This window comes from Myotis lucifugus, unplaced genomic scaffold, assembly GCF_000147115.1.
Source record: "Myotis lucifugus unplaced genomic scaffold, Myoluc2.0 scaffold_291, whole genome shotgun sequence".
NCBI lineage: Eukaryota > Metazoa > Chordata > Mammalia > Chiroptera > Vespertilionidae > Myotis > Myotis lucifugus.
In genome coordinates this window covers 521,943-540,834 of record NW_005871339.1, presented here as the reverse complement: position 1 = coordinate 540,834, position 18,892 = coordinate 521,943, and the positions used below count along the sequence as shown (strand labels likewise).

Below are 18,892 nucleotides of genomic sequence, written 5' to 3'. Positions count from 1 at the left end.
TTTTCCAGGGCGGGGCGGGAGGGTTCAACTTTTGGGAGGGGCCCCCTTTGGAAGAGAATCCCTGGGTCCACCCGCCAGGTGGGCCAGCGCCCCCTCCCCCCAAGGAAACCCTTTTTTAAAGAAACAAAGGGCAGGCCCCCCTTCTAAGGGGCAAAGGGCACCCGGGGGGGGGGGGGGGGCCCGGGGAGCTAACGCCTGGCCCTGGGCTGGAGCTGAATTGTGAGTCCAGGCTGAGCTTGCCCAGGGGATGTGCCCTGCAGGGCGCTGTTACCATGGTGAAAGGGCCACAGAGGAGGATCATAGGAACTTGGGCACCACAGCCAAGCGGGAGCTGTGCCCCGGCTTGAGGCCCAGGTCTTGCTGTGTGATTTTCAACAGGTCATCTAACCTCTCTGACTCAGTTTCCACATCTGAAATAAGGGGATAAATATTCATTAAAACTCCAGATAAACATGCCGAGGAGTCCTGAGTAACTATGACACAGCCCCGGGCCCGGGGAAGCTCGAGTTCATTTCTTGTCCTGGCCAGCGCCTCGCTTTGGACCAGGGACAGTGAGTCCCTGCGGCCTGGCCAGCTGCTGACCCACGGGCCTCCCCATCCATCCTTGCTGAGTGGGGCTGGAGACGTTTGCACGTCGAGTGGTCCAGCTTACTTTAAATCTATCATTATACCAAATAGTACTTTCAAAGGTAGAATCTTACTCTGCTTTGTTATTACGAAACTTACTCCATAATAAAAAGAATCCGTAACATTTATACACTTGGTTTAAACATGTCTTAGTCACCACCCCTCCCCACCGCGCTCTCAGCTACATCAGACCTTTATAGGGTGAGAGCCAGCAGCTGACAGCTCCATGCGGGGAGGGTGCAAAAGGCCCAGCCGGGGCGGGGCACCGGGGCTGGAGCCATGGTGGCCACGGAGGATTTCAGGCCCCGGGCTTCACGGGCCTTGCAGGCACCATGGAGGGCACAGGCCAGAACTCAGGTGACCTGGGAATTGTGCGGACACTGGGCTGATACCACGGCCAGCCGCAGCCAGACGGCAAGGACTGGAAGGAGCAGAGGACCTGGCATCAGGCCCGGGAGACGCTGGGCAGTGAGGAGAGAGCCCGTGACTGGCTTTCCGGCCCCGGGAGCTCCAGCCACACAGTCCTCTCCCACGGGGCACCCGCCTTCTCACCTTTCCCCAGAGTTCCGCGCGCCACCACCCCCCCCCGCCCTCCGCCGCACATCAAGACCCAACTCCGGCCACATTTTCCAACACCCTCAAGTCACCAGAGAGGGAACCCCATTCTGCCCTGACACCATCTGTCCCCCCACCCCCAGGGCTCAGTGGAGGGTGAACGGGCTGGAAACCCCATGCCCATAGGAGCCACTGGATGTTCCGTGAAATGGCGAGGATCTCCTGGCAGCACACGCTCTTGCAGAAGATCCTCGTCCTGGGGCGAAAGGGGGCGCTCTAATTCGTGTCCCATCGGGCCTGGGACCTTGTTTAGAGACAACACCTTTGCAGGTGTGAGCCAGCTCAGTTGAGGTCACACTGGAGAGGGAGGGTCCTGACCCAGTGACCGGTGTCCCTATAAGAAGAGGAGAAGAGGCCCAGGGGAGCAGCCATGTGATGGTGAGCACAGAGAGTGAGTGATGCAGCCACAGCCAGGAGCCCCCAGGAGCCCCCGGGAGCAGGAAGAGGCAGGAAGGACCCCCCTGGAGCCTTCTGCAGGAGTCCGGGCCTGTCAACACCTCAGTGTTGGACTTCTGGCCCCCAGAACTGTGAGGGAATGGGTGTCCGTGGTTGAAGCCGCCCAGCCTGTGGTCCTTTGTTACAGCCGCCCCAGGACACTGGCACGTCCCGCGCGGCACCGCTCTGTCCTTTTCTACACTAATGGCCTGCACTGCCGCTCTCCCGCGGCTAAACCCCCACCCACTGTTTTCAGAACTGCCGATGTGCCCTTCCCAGCCGCCCTATCGGTGCAAGGAGCCCGCTTCTTCATCGGCAGCCGGAGGAGGACCAAAGGCCTGTTCACGGTGAGTGTGGAGGGGCTGCCTGCCTGGCCTCCCCACGCAGTGTTCACAGAGGGGCTGTCACCACAGGCCTGCTGTCCCGATGCTCCGGCTCCACAGATTGTGTGTGTCAGACAGGAATGAGGAACACGAGGCTCAGGGGAGTCCCACACACGCCAGGCACACCTGACACAGGCCTTTGCACTCCCTGTCCCCTCTTCCTGGCCCACCTGGCCCCTTTACTGCCACGGCTCACACCCTCCACCCTCAGGGCCCTGCCCCATGTCCTCTTACCACGGAGGCCTTTCCCACCACTCTGAGAAGATGACCCCACACCCAGCCCTCCCAGATCCGACCCCTGGCTCTTCATCGTAGCCCTGACCACCTTCAGGCCAGCTGTGTGTTTGCTCATTGTCTGTCTCTCTCCTAGAGTGGAGGTGGGGGAGCCTTGTTCCCTGTGTGTCCTTGTCTAGAAACATGCCTGATGTATAGCAGGTGCTCTGTGATTATTCACTGATGTCATGTTGGCTGGCTGGATGGGTGAATGGGTGGATGAATGGGTGGATGGATGGATGGATGGATGGATAGATGGATGAATAGGTGGGTGGATGGATGGATGAATGATTGGATAGATGTATGGTTGGATGGATGGTATATGGATAGATAGATAAATGAATGGATGGGTGGATGGATGGATGGTTGGATGGATGGGTGAATAGACAAATGAATGGATGGGTGGATGGATGGGTAGATGGATGGACGGATAGATAAGCAATGTTGGCCAGTAACTCTAGATTCGTCCACAGGAAAGTCCCTTTGTGGTTCAGTGACCTCAGAAGAGTGTCTAGCTCTCCACTGATGCACCCAATGCCCCCCCCATAACTTATATGCAGACTCTTCCCTCCTAGCTCTAGAGTGGTTAGCCCCCACAGCATTTCCACCGTCTCCCAGGGTCTGAACACACTGTCCCTCTCTCCGCAGGGCCTGGTCAGGCAGCTGGTCCTGCTGCCCGGCTCCGACGCCACTCCCAGGCTGTGTCCCTGCAGGAATGCGGAGCTCGTGCTGTCCATCCCCCCAATCCTGCAGGGTCTCACGGGGAAGCCAGAGGACAATGAGGTGCTGAAATATCCCTATGGTTAGTAAGCCAGGCCACCTGCTCCCCCTCAGAGTCTGCTTCCTCTGGAGCCTCCACTTCCACCTGCTGCCTGCTTTGTCCCCAGAGCAGCACTGGGGGCCCTTTCTCCTCATCCCTCCCCGAGAGACACCACACCTCAGCCCCTGCCCCAGTGGGGGCCCCACCTTCGCAGGATATGTTTCTATTTTCCGTGAACCCCCTGCCCAGAGGGTCCCCAGCTCTGTTTTTTTAGTTTCTGTTTGCACCTTCCCAATCTAAAGGTACAATGGTGACTATTTATTATTTTAAAAAATATGGTTTTATTGATTTAAGAGAGAGGAAGGGAGAGGGAAAGAGAGATAGAAACATCAATGATGAGAGAGAATCATTGATTGGCTGCCTCCTGCACGCCCTACACTGGGAATCAAGCCCGCAACTCAGGCATGTGGCCTGACCGGGAATCGAACCGTGACCTCCTGGTTCATAGGTCGACGCTCAGCCACTGAGCCATGGTGGCAGGGCTATTGACAATTTATGTAAACCACAGCCCCTGCCAGGGAGAATCCAACCCCCTCACCCATCCACCTAACCCCCCACTATTCGGGGAGGTGGGAGGACAACCTGGCCCTCTCCCAGCTTCACTGGGCACACCCCCGACCTTGAGCGGGTGACACTGAGAGCCAGTCCTGTAACTGTGTTTTCAAGCCCCTGGGCAGGAGGCCTCTGGGCATCTTCCTCAGGAGACATGGACCGCTGTAACCGCCGGGGTTCCCAGGGGGCCGGACTCGGCCCCCAGGCCTCTGCCCCAGGCTGCGAGGGTCAAGGGCGTGGGCAGTGTCACAGCCTGGCCTCGGGCCTGGGCCACAGGGCAGCTATCACTCTGAAGTGGCCGAGTAGCTCATTAGGACGTGTGTGTTTGACCTGAGATGGAGGCATAATTCCAAGGAGAGATGGGCTCAAAATGCCACCGAACTAAGCAAAAGGGAAGTTTAGATAAACTCATGCCCATTGGTCACAGATGTGGGAGGTGAGAAGGCATGCCGTAGTCACGAGGATTTCCAGAAGAGCAGGCGGTCCAGGGGGCGGTGGACATACTGCCCTGGAGCCACAGGGAGCTTTACCCGTCCTGCCACGCAGACGCCCTGGGGCGGGCCACGCGCCCTGGGTCTCCCTGCCTCCTGGGACCCGTTTAAGACCCTGAGTGGGTCCTGGAAGCCCAGCTTCAGGGACAAAGGCAGGACCGCCTCCTCCAGGGAGTTTGTTTCCACTGGACACTCACCAGACACTTCCTGTCTCCCCCAGAAACCGACATGAAGGTGACGCTGGGATCCCGGCCTCCGTGCACCAAAGTGGAGGATGCCCAGTTCTGGTTTGACGCCGGGCAGAGGGGGCTGTACCTGTGCGTGGGCAGCGAGTGGGTCTCCGTGCTGGCAGGTGAGGTGGAGAGGGGGGTCATGGCTCCCGGGGCTCTGGAGACTTAGGGGCTCTGCTCAGAGTCAGCGTTACCTGAGAATAGGAGGCACCCCCACTCAGAGAGCAAGCCCCCATGTTTCCTCTGGAACCATGCGCCCTCCTGGGCACACAGGCTGGCTGGCAGGGCTCGTCACCTCCCCTCATCCCTGTCCAGGGAAGAGCTCGGGGCTCCCTGGAGCCAGCATCCCTCGGGGGGGCCCTGCCCACTCTCCCTCCTCGCACCCTGCCTGCGCTCAGGTCATAGATTCAGTGTGACGATGCCAGGGGCCCGAGGGCATTATTGCTGCAGCAAGCCTTGCGGCTATCCGTTCCTTTCTTTTTTTTTTATTCTCACCCAAGGATATTTTTTCCACTGATTTTTTTAGAGAGTGGAGAGGAGTGAGGGGGATGGGGGAGGAGAGAGAAACATCCATGTGAGAGACACATCGACAGGTTGCCTCTCATTCACACCCAGACCAGGGCCAGGGATTGAGCCTGCAGCCGAGGTATGTGCCCTTGACTGGGAATAGAACCTGAGACCCTTCGGTCCACGGGCTGATGGTCTAACCACTGAGCAAGCCGTCCAGGGCTACATTCCTGGTGTGGGAAGGGGGAGTGAGGTAGCCCTGGGTGTCCTCAGAAGGGGACCAGCTCCAGCGGGACTGCTCTCGAGCTCCTGGCTCCACCCTCTGGGTCACCTTAGGGGACAGCCTTTTGTAGCCGCAGTGAGCCTGGGAGATGTCCCATAAGGACCCAACACATCGGGTCCCCCCAGTGAGTACCACTGGGGGCCTGCCGGACCCTGAAACCCACACAAGCCGAGTGGGCTTCTTGGCAGGCCTCTGGTGGTGAACAGGCGCTCTGAGCAAATTGCCCGTGCCCCACGCTAATGCCCCGGGGTCACGGCTCAGGGCCTGGGGTGCTGCTCCCAGGAGGGTGCCTCCAGGCTTCCGTGCTGGGAAACGCTGACCATAACCCGTCTCCGTGTCTCTCTCACAAGCCAAAGAGAGGCTGGACTACGTGGAGGAGCACCAGCGCCTCTTCACGCGCTCGGAGACGCTGGGCATCGAGGTCTTCGTCATCCCCGAGGCCGGGCTCTTCATAGCAACCGCCAATCGGAAGGCCACGTCCGCCATCTACAAGTGGACCGACGGGAAGTTCGCCTCGTACCAGAGCATCCGCACACACCAAGCGCAGTCCTGGAGGCACTTCACCATCGGGAAGAAGGCAAGTCGGCGTTCGTGACCCTCTCGTCCTTTTAAAGTTGCAGAGTCCGGAGGTTGGGCTCCTGACATGGCTTCTCCAGGAAAACGTGTTTCTCGAGGCTCCAAGGCCTTTGTCAGATTCCAGACGGCTTCCCGGTCAGACACCTGGCTGCGTCTCTATTCCCAGACGGGGCCTGAGAAAGTCTGCTCAGCTTCCGACACACTAGGAAAGGCCATTGCTAAGATGCCGCCCGGGTCTGTGCAGACCCTCATTGCTAACTTAGAACCCTGTGGAGGTCATTTGACTTGGACCCGTCAACAAGGCAGGAGCCATGAGAGAATGCAACAGATCCGCCCGCCCGATTCTGCCTTTTCCCCCCGAAACACGCATGCCGGGTACAGCCCTGCCCCCACCTGGACCCACCCACTGGGGGTACAGCAGTGAGCAAGCAGACAAGCCCCTGCCCCCCTGTGTCTGGCAGCCCACCATGGTTCTTATGCCCGATCCAACATGGTGAATGAATGACTTGCTCTCTGGTTATTTGGTTGATGATGTTTTAAAGGTGCTTATGTTTTAATTATCAAAAATAATAACTTTACACAAAAGAAAAATAGGGAAATTTGGAAAAACAAGGAGGAAATCATCTGTCCGGTTGCCTAAGCAGATGCAGGACTTACCTGGGCATTCTGGCTCCTAGTTCCAGCGCGCACGCCCTACAGGCCAAGCTCCTGGCCCCCGTTAGAGCCACATAAGCGCACGATCATGCCCGCTGGTCACGTCACACGTAGGGGGTTTCTGTGTCCTACTCGGCTGCGTGGCAAACACCACTTTCTGGAGGTGGGGGGGAGTGGGAGTAGGGCATTACGGCCTTTCCTACTCCCGTGGGTGATGAGGAACACTTTTGTGATGAAGCTTTTCCTGGGGTTGGGAGGTAGACGTGGCAGTAATGGACTGGGGCATATGGCACATTTAAGGCTTTTAAACGTAATGAACGGGTCTGGAGACAGTCAGGCTCCCAGGCCGCCGAGGCCATCAGTAACAGAGGGTGGGCTCAGCTCCGTCCCTGCACCTACACACATGTGCTGGGTACAGCCCTGGCCCTACCCCGACCCACCCACTGGGGGTAGAACAGTGAGCAGACAAACGCCTGCCCATGCAGACAGACACGGCTCTTGGGAAGCCTGCACAGACCCTGGCTGCGGGCAGGGAGCCGAGTGTCCCGTCCTCTCTTGCAGATCTTCCTGGCTGTGGCCAACTTTGACCCCAACGAAAAGGGCCAGGAGTTCTCCGTCATCTACAAATGGAGCCCGAGAAAGCTGCGGTTCACGCCCTACCAGAGGGTGGCCACCCACAGCGCCCGGGACTGGGAGGCCTTCGAGGTGGCTGGGGAGCACTTCCTGGCCGTGGCCAACCACAGGGAAGGTAGGGCTGTGACCTGCAACCCGAAGGTGACCCTCCCAGGGGCGGGCATGACTCACCTGCCAGGCTCGTCTTCATCTCATTAAAAACGACAATAAATCACAGCAGCCCGATTCCTCGGGCTCAGCCACCCGGTGTGACCTCTGAGGGTGAGCACACCTGAGCACCTCCCATCTGTCCAGGTAGGAAGACTGGTGGTCAGTGCCGCCCCCAGGAGAGTCGCCACGGAAATGAGGGCCACCTGGCTGCCCAGACTGCCTCATTTAAAACTAACTAACTGACCAACTAACTCACCTCCTTCTGGGAGGATCTGACTGACATGGTGGGAAGGTGACCTCTCTGACCAGCAGGCCCAGGGTCAGCCCAGGGGCGGGGTGTGGACAGGTGGGGGTGTCGCTGGAAGGATGTAGACCTGGTTTCTGAGAACAGGTCATCGTGTGCACCCAGACTCTGTGAATCGTGGGTGTGGTGGGGGACAGGCTTCGAGGGGCCGGCTAACCTTGTTTCTGGGCCAGCAATCCCCCACCTCAACTAGTGACCTCGGCAAGCCCTTCCCCGTCCTGTGACTCAGGGCCGGACGGGTCCAAGGTGGCTGCGGCCCTGCAGGGCATCTCTAGCTCAGGCCTCAGTGGGCTCCATGCTCAGAGTTTCCCTGAGCCCGAGACCCACAAGGGAGCTCTGTGGGGGCCTGAGGAGCCCCCACCACCCGCTGATGGGCAGGGCGACCCCAGGAGCCCGCTCACCATGCTCTCCATGGAAGTGAGAGGCTGGCCAGGGGGGCCCCAGGGAGCATGCGGCCTGACCTGTGGGAGAGGTGGGAGCCAGGGGGCCCTGGGCTGTGACAGGTGAGGCTGGGAAGAGGCAGGGGGCTCCACCTCCAAGACCCTGAAGGCCATGGGGAGGGTCCTGAGCCACCCAAAGGGGAGCCCCCCGAGGGCTTTCATCTGGGCAGAGGCAGGAGTGAGCCGCCTGAAGGGCGTCCTCGCTGGGGCGTGAGGGTGCAGGAGAGTGTGGGGTGAGCAGGCCATGCCCAGAGTGGCCCAGGCCTGGCTGGACCAGACAGGCAGCAGGGCCCCTGGGGCAGGGTCCAGGGGGGCCTCGGCAGAGCTCCGTGCCCACTTCCTCAACGCAGCCGCTTGGCTTCCAGGAGATAACCACAACATCGACAGCGTCATCTACAAGTGGAACCCTCGGACGCGCCTGTTCGAGGCCAACCAGACCATCGCCACCTCCGGCGCCTACGACTGGGAGTTCTTCACGGTGGGGCCCTACTCCTTCTTGGTGGTGGCCAACGCCTTCAACGGCACGTCCACCAAGGTGCACTCCCACCTGTACGTCTGGCTGGTCGGCTCCTTCCGGCTCTTCCAGTCTTTCCTGGTAAGGAACGGCACTGCGCCCTGCGCCCCAGGGCCTACCTGACCCCACACAGCGCTGGTGATGCCGGGTCGGGGCCCCAGCCAGGACCGGTGCCGGTTGGGACCTTCACCCCTGTGCCTCCACCCCAGGTGCCTCCCCTGAATAAGGCTCAGGCTGAGTCATGTTGCACACGGCAGCCTCCCCCAAAAGAGCCTGGGGAGCCCTAACATGAGAGGAGGGGTGCGCTGGCTTGGCTGTCCCTATGTCACAAAGATGTCCTGGCTGCGCCGGGTGCTCAGACTGGCCTCCTGACCCCCACTGTCTGGCCACCCCTGGGTGTCAGGCTCCTGCCCTGGGGCAGGCGGACAGCTGACCACTGACCTGGCCACATGTGGCGGGTGGGGGCAGCACTCTCCATGTTCCCTCAGACCTCGAGGTCCCTCAGCTGGTCCCGGTCGCCATGGGCTGGCTGGCAGGACCTGTGATCAGGCTGCAGGAGTATTTATTAGGGTGGTCAGCATTAGACACCCTGCGGACCTCACGTGTCCCAGGCGGCTGTGACGTGGACCATGACAGGAGCGCAGGAGCAGGGCGGGGCCGTGCATGTGCCAATCGCAGGGCAGGAGCTGCGGCCCCGGACGAGGGAGGTGGCAGCAGCATCTGGAAGCTGTGGAGGCTTCTAAAGCACGTTCAGGAAGCTGAATTCACGAGAGCTGTTGACTGGACAGTGAGGCCGGGAAGAGCCAGCATGACTCCAAGGTTAATACTCAGGGTGCTGTTTCCCAGGTGGGGTGGGGGGTTCACTGGGGGAAACAGGACTGGGGTGAGGCATTATTCTTTTTATTTTTTTAAATATATTTTTATTGATTTCAGGGAGGAGGGGAGAGGAGAGAGAGACAGAAACATCAGTGATGAGAGAGAATCACTGATTAGCTGCCTTCTACACACCCCACACTGGGGATCAAGCCCGCAACCCGGGCATGTGCCCCAACCAGGAATCGAACCATGACCTCCTGGTTCATAGGTCGAAGCTCAACCACTGAGCCATGCTGGCTGGGCCTGTGAGGTAACTTCTGCCACTAGTCCTCTCTTACTCGTGGGAAACTGAGGCTCCTTACACGTTGTTGGTCATTGCTGTGGTGGCTAAGCACATGGAGACTCGGGAACACAGTGCAGCCGTCCTGTGAGAGGAGGAGGTGCTGGGGGCGTGCGTGCTGATCTGAAAGGGCTCAGCAATGGGCTGGCCCAGGTCTGCCCAGGGGGACGGGATCTCTGACTGGAATTAGCCCGAGGAGGTGCAAAGGCGTCTGGGTTAGGGGGGGCGGGACAAGGCTGAGGTGGTAAAGCAGGTTCCCGAGGATGTAGCCTTGGGAGGTGGGGCTGATGGCTAAGTCCCTGGTGGACCTGAGGACCCAGAGCCGGGAAGGCTTGGGGCAGAGGGTGGCTGAGTGCCCAGGGCCCCCGGGAGAGGGTCAGTGATGGAGGGAGCGTTGAGCCAGGCAGGCGGATGGGACGCATGGAGGTGCTGCACGGAGTGGCCAGCGGGTGTGCAGGTGGCGGGGAAGCTGTGGGCTTGTTGGAAACAGTCTCCACCAAGAATGTAAATGTCCAGAAGCAAATGAAAAGAAAGAAAGAGGCAAGAAAGTTGGTTAAGATCCACCTCTGTACGGAGGGTGGTGTGAGAGAGCACCCTCCTGTGGTCCCCACTCCCAGAAGGGACCTGGGAGGGGCCGGGCTCAACGCGGGCGGATGCTCCAGGGAGAGGGTGCTTTCTCCAGTGACTTCCGCTGGCTCTGGGAGGCAGGAGCTGGCAGTGGCCCAGGCAGCATGGCTTGGAGGGTCTGCTGGGTAGGGGGAGCTCGGAGGGGTACCCAGAGTGTGGTGCTCTCCGCAGCCTCCCAGGATAAGACCACTGCCCACCTTAGCCAGCTGCCTGCAGTGAGGATGGCAGCATTGCCCCACGACCCTTTGGGTGTCTTCCCCTGGCAGTGTCCCCACCCCCCTGCCCTCTCCCGGGCACTCCCACCCCCTTGGTTCTTTGTTCCATCCAAGCTGGAACCCGAGGACCTCCTTGCCCACACTGGTCCGATGACCCTGGGAGGCCACCCACCCTCGAGGGAGGCTGTCAGGGGCTCCAGAGGCTCCAGGCGGCACCATCACCCCAAGAGGTGCTCCCGAGCCCCCGGCGCCATGCCAGGCTGGCAGGGCAGGGCTCCGGGGGAATTCCCTTGGAAGGAGGGAAGGAGGGGAGAGCCGCCCAGCCCAGCAGGTGCCTCAGGCTGCTGCCGCCCCAGGCAGCTTCAGACCTGCTTCCCAGTGCAGGGAGCCCAGCCTCTGGCCCAGGGTGCAGGTGTTGGCCCCGCTCTGGGGGCTCCTGGCAGCCACGCTGTGGGGATGAGGGGTCACTGACAGTAGTGACTGTGACCCAGCCAGCCCCATGCAGGTCTCTGCTGGCCTGTGGCCAGATCAACTACAGGGTGCCTGTTCCATTTGAATTCTAGAGAAACAAGAAATGACTTTTTAGTAAAAGCATGTCCTGGGTATTGCATGGGATACACAAGTCCTGGAAAATTGTTGTTTCTCTGAAATTCGCATGGAACGAAGCTCCTCGTATTTGCTGTATTGGCTCCAACTGGCCGGGTACACGGAGCAGAGGCGGGATGACAGCCCCTCTGAGCCACGCCCACCTGACACTCCTCCCTGCCTCCCGCCCCCGCCACACCTCAGGGCCTCTTCTTCCCCTGCTGCCAGTGCCCCAGCACCCTCCCGGGCCCCCTTCTGTCACCCTTGTGCTGGGGCTCAGGAGAAGGGAGCGGTCTGAGTCCAGTGGCTCAGAGCCCCAGGAAGTGCTGGGGGAGATCCTCTCTTACAGCTCCTGGCCCCTGAACTGTGTGGGAGTGCCCGTGTGCACGCATGCATGCAGGAGGTGTGCACAGGTGTGTGTCCACGCAGGTGTGTGCACACAGGGATGTACATTTACTCGTGCACACGTGTGTGCTGTTTCCCATTGACATGGTCTCCCCAGCACAGGTCAGAGGAGCTGGGATCTACTAGTAACAGTCTGACATCTCCTGTTCGGTTTCTGGGAAGTCACCGCCGCATGTGTGTGACTCTCAGCCCCGTGTGGGTCTGTAACTGTCGCTGTCTGTGAAGCAGCCACCGGGTGGGTGATGCTGAAGGCCCCTGCGGCCCCCAGTGTCCGAGCCTGCTCAGAGGTCGTGGGGCGCCCCAGGGAAAGAATGGTGCCACCTCCCGGAGCCGCGTGGAGGAGAGGACAGGCTGATCCAGAAAGGCCTTACCAAGCTCAGGGACCGCCAGGTGTCTGGTTCCGGTCCTTGTCCTAGTGAGTCAGCCTTTGGCTTCACCTTACTTGGCTCCGCTCCTCAGGACCGATCCAGACCTGTTTCTAGAGCTCCTGGCTCCGAGCCCAGCTTAGGGGCCCCCAGGAATGTTCTCAGCAGCAGCTACCTGGGCTGGGCTGAGGCGGACAATGTCGCCCTCTGCTGGGCGTGGGGAAAAACACTGTCCCCTGCCACAGTGCCCTGCCAGGGTCTCCCTCTCTCACCCCTGGGCCTCTCCCTGCACCTGCCCCTCGCTCCCCAGGAAAATGGCTCCTTTCGTTTCTGCCCTGCCCTCTCTCTCCGGAGCTCAGGCCAGGGCCTGGATCTGGATTTCTCTGGTCCTCTCCTCCCCCTGCACCAGCACCGCCATTAGGCCCGAGATGCTGGCCGTGAGCTACACGTCACCTTCCTCCTCGTGGGCCCCACATGCCAATCAGCTCATGCAGCTCGCGGTCGGGGGCACAGGCTCCACAGCAGGCCACTCGCGCCAAAGCCCAGCCCTGTTGACCCTGCACACCTCAGCCTCGAGGGTGACAAGTGATTTAGGAGCAGCAGCGTGCACGGGAACCCAGAGATGGGGCTGTGGGGAGAACCAAAGGAGAACCCCAGGCAGGAACAGCTCATAGTGAGAAACACACGAGGTACCTACAGGTTGCTTCAGAGTTCAGGGCCAGACTGGAGGAAGCAGGGAGGGCTCCCTGGAAGAGGTGTGGTAGCAGCTAGACCTTGAAGGAAGGGCAGCCTTGGGGCTTGGGGGAGTGGGTGGCACAGATGGCTAAGAAGCAGTCACCCCAGATGGCACCGTTCAGGTACAGGAACAACTGGCACTCATGTTTGTAAAGGGAGTGAGAGTCGCTGCCGTGGGAAATTGAGCAAATCCAGGCTGGAGAGCGGGGACCTTGCCTGACGAGCTCGGCGGGGTGTGTGTGTGTGTGTGTGTGTGTGTGTGTGTGTGTGTGTGTGTGGCGTCACTTGGCGGCTCCTGCCGTCTCTGTTCATGAGTGTGCCCTGCCCTCCTCTCCTTCCCTCCCAGACATTTGGCGCCGCGGACTGGGAAGTCTTCCATATTGGAGACAGGATCTTTCTCGCTGTTGCCAACAGTCACAGCTACGATGTGGAAATGCAAGTGCAAAATGACTCCTACGTCATCAACTCGGTCATCTACGAGCTGAACGTCACCGCACAGACATTCGTCAAGTTCCAGGAGATCCCGACCTGCAGGTATGGCTGGGAGGGAGGGCAAGGCCGGCCGGGCACAGCATCGGGTCGGCTCACAGCGACCTTCCCCGCTGCGCCCCCACCGAGCCCACCCTGAGGAGGCGGCAGGCCCAGCCTCCTGCACGGTCCCCAAAGCCACACGCGGTGGCCACCAGCACAGAAGGCTGCCTGCATCCCTCGTCGGTGGGGCGTGGCCTCACTCCTGCATGTTGCAAGGCTTCTCCAGGGCCAGTGGAGGGATTCTGTGGCTCATGTTTATAATCTTGACTCTAATTCCTTTGAAACAGTGTGGTTCGTTTGTATTAAATTCACAGGTATGTGCAACCATCACCACAGGTGATTTTAGGACATCACATGCCTGGGAAAGAAACCCCCTGCCTTTCACTGTCACCCCTCCCCCTGGTCCCCAGCCCCTGGCACCACCAGTCGGCTGCCGGTCCCCGCGGACCCCTGTGGTGGACATTCACACACAAGAACACGTGTCATGCTGCATTCCTGTGTGGCCAAATGATAGGCATCGTGTGGACAGACCACATTTCACTCACCCAGTTGTCCGTTGATGCACATGTAGGTCGTTTCCACCTTTTGACTAAGTGCAGTTGTTCTAAAGAATAAAAACCAAAAAAAACCCTCAGAGGATAGGGCAGTGATGGCGAACCTATGACACGCGTGTCAGAGGTGACACGCGAACTCATTTTTTTGGTTGATTTTTCTTTGTTAAATGGCATTTAAATATATAAAATAAATATCAAAAATATAAGTCTTTGTTTTACTATGGTTGCAAATATCAAAAAAATGTCTATATGTGACACGGCATCAGAGTTAAGTTAGGGTTTTTCAAAATGCTGACACGCCGAGCTCAAAAGGTTCGCCAGCACTGTCCTGACACCCCCTCACTCCCGGGGTCCTGCCCGAGCACCCTGCTCTCGGCCAGGGCTCTCAGTCCCCACCGGGAGGGAGCCTGCAGTGAGTCTCCGCCAGACAGGGGGCCCTCTGCTGCCCGACCAGGCCTCAGCCCAAGGCCACCAGACACAGACTCACTGGCCGGGCCTCGGGGTCTGACCGACTAGTGTGTGGCTGCAGCCTCAGTTTCCTCACCTGTGAGGTGGGCACAGGGCCTGCAGTCACCAGAGAGGTGATGGTGGGGCCTCCTGGAGGGACAGGGTTCTGGGGTGGTCTCCCAGGAAGTTATCTGTCAGAGCCCTCAGAACTGACCGAGTCTGCACAGACTCATCCTTAGCCGATTCAGGAGCTTCTCGACTAAGACAGAATGCACGTGTCCGTTTGCAACAAGACACACAGCTTCCCAGTGGAGGGGACCGTTTCTATGTGGGCACCTTATTGGTGTCCGGGAAGGAGCGGGAAGGGGAGCGGGGATGGCAACTTTCCTCACGTTTCCACCTCCAGGGTGCTGCCAGCCCTTAGGAACGCCCCTGAGCTTAGCACTTTTCTGATTATATCAACCCCTTCAAAGTGAAAGACTTTGTACCCATTTCATAGCAACACCATTCACACTTGCAACCCAAGTGTCCATCGACGGGTGAAGGGATAAGCCACTGTAGACAGTATTCAGCCTTAACGAGGAATGAAATTCCAACAAGGCTACCACATGGGAAAACCTAGAGGACAAGACGCTGCGTGAAATAAGCCGGACACACAAAGAATGGAAAGTTCCGGAGATGGATGGTGGTGGTGGTTGCACAACACTGTGAATGTGCTTAATGCCACCGAGCTGTGCACTTAAAAGTGATTAAAATGAGCCCTGCTGGAGTGCTCAGTCGGTTGAGCGTCGTCCCATGCACCAAAAGGTTGCCGGTTCAACTCCCAGCCAGGGCACATACCTGGGTTGCAGGTTTGATGCCCAAATGGCAACCCATCTCTCTCTCTCTCTCTCTCTCTCTCTCTCTCTCTCTCTCTCTCTCTCTCTCTCTCTCCCCCTCTCTAAGCACATCCTTGGGTGAGGATTTTTAAAAATTGTTAAAATTTTATATGTATTTTACTATAATTGAAAACATTTTTTTAATTTCAAGTGAATGACTAAACTCCCTGTGTGGCTGAGAAAATCACTCCCTTCGGGCCTGGCCCCTCCTCTGTGGGTTTGAGGTCGGGCCTGGGCCCCAAGTTCTGGGATTAGGAGAACTGGCTGGAAACCAGCATCCGAGCTCTGGGGTACCTCAGGCTCCGTGCCCTAATGCCTGTCCCCTAACATTGGCCCCTAATGCTGTCCCCTTGTTCCCACAGCGCTCTGGATTGGGAGTTCTTCTCAGTGGGCGAAGATTACTTCTTGGTGGTTGCCAACTCCTTTGACGGAAATACCTTCTCAGTAAACAGTATTATTTACAGGTAAACAGCTGGGAAGGCGGCACCCTTCTCCCCACCTGGTTCACCTGGGATAGCCCCCCCTTCCCTGCCCAGTCCCAGTCATGCCCTGGGTCAGCCAGGTGACCCTAGTCATGCCAATGCTCACATCCTTGAGTCTGGCCGGGTGCAGTGTGCAGACACAGGATTCTATCACATGTTCCCACCCAGGTCGCCGGCAGGGCTCCCCCCGTGTCACGCGCCTTCGGGAACAGTTCACGTCCTCACACGGGCACTGCGCCACCCTTGCTACGTTCACTCTGGCTGTTGCTCACGTACTGTAAGCACAGCGCTTGGGTTTTCCAGTCCCGTTTCCAGCTGCTTTTTGTGACAATTTCTGTGTCTAGCCACCCGGCCAACCCACCAAACGATCAACTCTGACCGTTTTTTGGAGCAGAGGCGCATGGGAGTCCTGAGAACACAACTGCCTCTCTGAATACCAGCCAGTTGGCCTCTTTCCTGCTCGTGTTTTCACTGTTTACCTGGTGTTCCCAGTAGCTGGAACCTCCCGGAGCCCGTGAGGCCAGCAGTGTGCCCGGCTGACGTGGTGAGCGCAGGCTCAGGGCCGCGGGGCTGAGCAGGACGGGGGCCGGGCCGAGGCCGCTGGTCCCGTGGGCCAGCATTCCTCCGTGTGCGGCCTGGCTCTTCTCTGTTAATCTGTTGACGCAATGACTTCTGAGAGGTTTCTTCGAATTCCTGGGACCAGTGCCACTCGATCCTATGTAATTACTTACTATGCCAGTGGCTACCAATTGTTTCGGAATGATTTAAGAGCTTTGCATCTTTAATAGGAACTGAAATTGGTCTGTGGTTTTCTTCTGGGGCCGCACCTCTACCCAGGTTGAGGTGGAGCCTGACTCAATAGGTACCCGCTACCAACTTGTCCACCCAGGCCTCTGGGCTGGAGAACTTCAATAGTGGGATTTAGCTATTTCCTTTGTGATTAGGTTACACCCCGCTCTAAAGCCACCTGGGCCAGGTCCCTTTTCCAGCGTCTCCCGTGGTCATTGGCGTAACCAGGTTTTCCGTCTCTTCTTGAGACAATTTTGGTCATCTATGTTTTACTAGGAAAATCAACTTTCTAATTTTTTTGCTGTAGAGTGTTCAACATGACAGCATAATTTTAAAATTAATTAAATTCATTAAGACTAAATTTTCGAACATGGCCAAGAAAAATTGGAAGAATGAAAACAGGGAAGGAGGCTCTGGCGGTGTGCCAGGAAAGCCGTGTGGCTTTTGCAGAAATAAACCTGTAGGGGGGTGTAATACACTCCACAAGAAAGCCAATAATTACGGCCATTTAATGTGATAAATGTTGTATTTCAATTCAATGAAAAAGGATGCATGACTTAGTAAAATAATTTGTATATCATTTTCTGTCCATCTGGAAGAAAATACAGCTCTATTCCTGCTTCATATGATATAGAAAAAGAAGTTTTATGAGGATTAGGCATCTAAATGTAAAAAGTTGAACTATAGAAATATTAGGGAAAAGCTAAGATGATTTTTTTACAACCACAAAGTTGTACAAGAAGACATGGCGATCTCCTTAAACAAGGCTGGAAATAGGTCACCTGGCTGACTACCTACCTTTAAAAGTTTTAAATGGAAAAAGACATCCTATTCAAAATCAAAAGACAAACTTTACCACACTTATGACAGAAAAGGAACCCCTACAAAATAATAAAATATTTTTTTAATTCAGAAAAATGGGCAAAATATTATGAACAGGAATTTTCAGAAGAAAACAATGAAAGATGTGAATAAACATTGGACGTTGTTATTCTCAAAGCAGGAGGATGACACATTCTCTTTCCTCCGTTCTTCTGGGAGTGATGCGTGGAAGGGGGGGGGGGGCAGCAGAACCCTGGCCCTTTCCCATCAGGACAGGGACCGCCCGGCCTTTCTGGAAAAATAACAAAATTAAAACGACTCCTGCCTTTGAACCCAGCACCCGCTGTGAGAGCGCCACCCTACAAAAGTTGGAACCACCTGTCAGTAAATCCCTTTTGAAGGCAAAACCCGGAAACCGCTGACTGCATGAGCAGCGGGCCATGGGCCGGGTTCCAGGTCCAAACTGGGGGGGCAGGGAGGTGCAGAGCAGTGTGCCGGGAACGTGCTTCCTTCGCGGAAAAGCAGGGGTGCCATACCCATGTTGTGGCAGGTGTGTGTCTGAGGGCAGGCGCCTCAATGTCAACTGTGGCCCAGGAGTGGGGACGGTGTGGGCTTAGTTACCCCTCAACACTGCCAGGACCCCCCCTGCCACTGCCCCCTCCCACCCCCACCCCCAGGTGGCAGAGTCCCCAGGGCACTCTGGCCGGGACCAGTGTCTGGGTGGACATGAGGAGCTGCAGGTGGTGGACAGGGCAGGCTCCTCCTTCCAGGCCTCCATTTCCCCCTTTGCAGGCTCCTCGTTTAGCTCTCTGAGAGCATAACCAGGCAGCTGTGCTGCCCGGGGACATGTGGCCCCTCTGTGCTGTGCACAGGGGGGAGGCGGGGGGAGGCCTGGAGAAGAGCACAGAGGGCCAGGCTGCCCACTGGGTGGGGCAGGAGCCCAGGGAGTGCGCAGCCTGGACGTGCGGGCAGCTTCTCCCCGCCCTGCCAGCCGCCTGGCACAGACCGCCCGCCCGAGGCTGACGTGTCTCTCCCGCAGGTGGCAGGGGTACGAAGGCTTCGTGGCTGTGCACAGCCTCCCGACCTTCGGCTGCCGGGACTGGGAGACCTTCCGCACCACGGCCGGCTCCTACCTCGTCTACTCCAGCGCCAAGGAGCCCCTCTCCCGGGTGCTGAAGCTCAGGACAGGGTGATGGGCCTGGCCCCCGGGAACAGGACCCACCTCACTGCACCCCGGAGCCCCCCGAGAAGCCCTGGAACCTCTGGGGAGATGCTCCTCGCTTCCAGAGCTGCCGTCTCGCTGTCCTGGCCCTCCCCCAACTGGAGACGTCGGTCACCTCTCTGGTCTGGTGCCCAGCGTGGACAGATGCCGGGGGCTCGTGGGTGTTCGCCCGGAAACCAGAGCTGCCCTGCGGGGGTGTCGCTTCACAGGAAAGTTCATACAACTGTTTACCTCACACGCAGAAGCCGGGCACCTTCCCTGCGGCGTCCGTTTGGGGCCTGGCCACGCTGCCCTGGTTGTCGAGCCCAGACGGGGAGCAGGCGTGAGGCTGTCCTCCACGTTCATGCAGCTATTTATTGTTCGTTGTCTACACTGAAATATATTTATGACTCTTTACACAGAGCAGGGCTGCGTCTGCGTGTTTCTGGGGGCCTCGGCTCTCCGTGAGCACGTCCTGGGGCCTCGCTCTGCCACCAAAGCGGAGGCGCCCCCAGGTCCCTAGTCACCAGTGCCGTCGGGGGACACCTCTCCTACACAGAGCTGCTTCCTCCGGCCTCAGTTTACCCCTCACTGCAGCTGGTGGGTGTGCAGG

At 58.2% G+C, this 18,892-nt stretch overlaps 1 protein-coding gene across 1 annotated transcript in view; it reads left to right on the top strand.

Annotated features, from left to right (window-relative positions):
• TSPEAR (thrombospondin type laminin G domain and EAR repeats) overlaps nucleotides 1-18,684 on the top strand; it is a 60,798-nt gene extending 42,114 nt beyond the window's left edge. The window contains 9 exon segments of the mRNA XM_023763550.1: nucleotides 1,835-2,024; nucleotides 2,982-3,135; nucleotides 4,417-4,548; nucleotides 5,567-5,793; nucleotides 7,008-7,194; nucleotides 8,339-8,568; nucleotides 12,922-13,109; nucleotides 15,348-15,449; nucleotides 18,118-18,684. Of these exon segments, the coding sequence (XP_023619318.1) occupies nucleotides 1,835-2,024; nucleotides 2,982-3,135; nucleotides 4,417-4,548; nucleotides 5,567-5,793; nucleotides 7,008-7,194; nucleotides 8,339-8,568; nucleotides 12,922-13,109; nucleotides 15,348-15,449; nucleotides 18,118-18,271 (1,564 nt within the window). The 3' untranslated portion in view covers nucleotides 18,272-18,684.
• The last annotated feature ends 208 nt before the right edge of the window (nucleotides 18,685-18,892 follow it).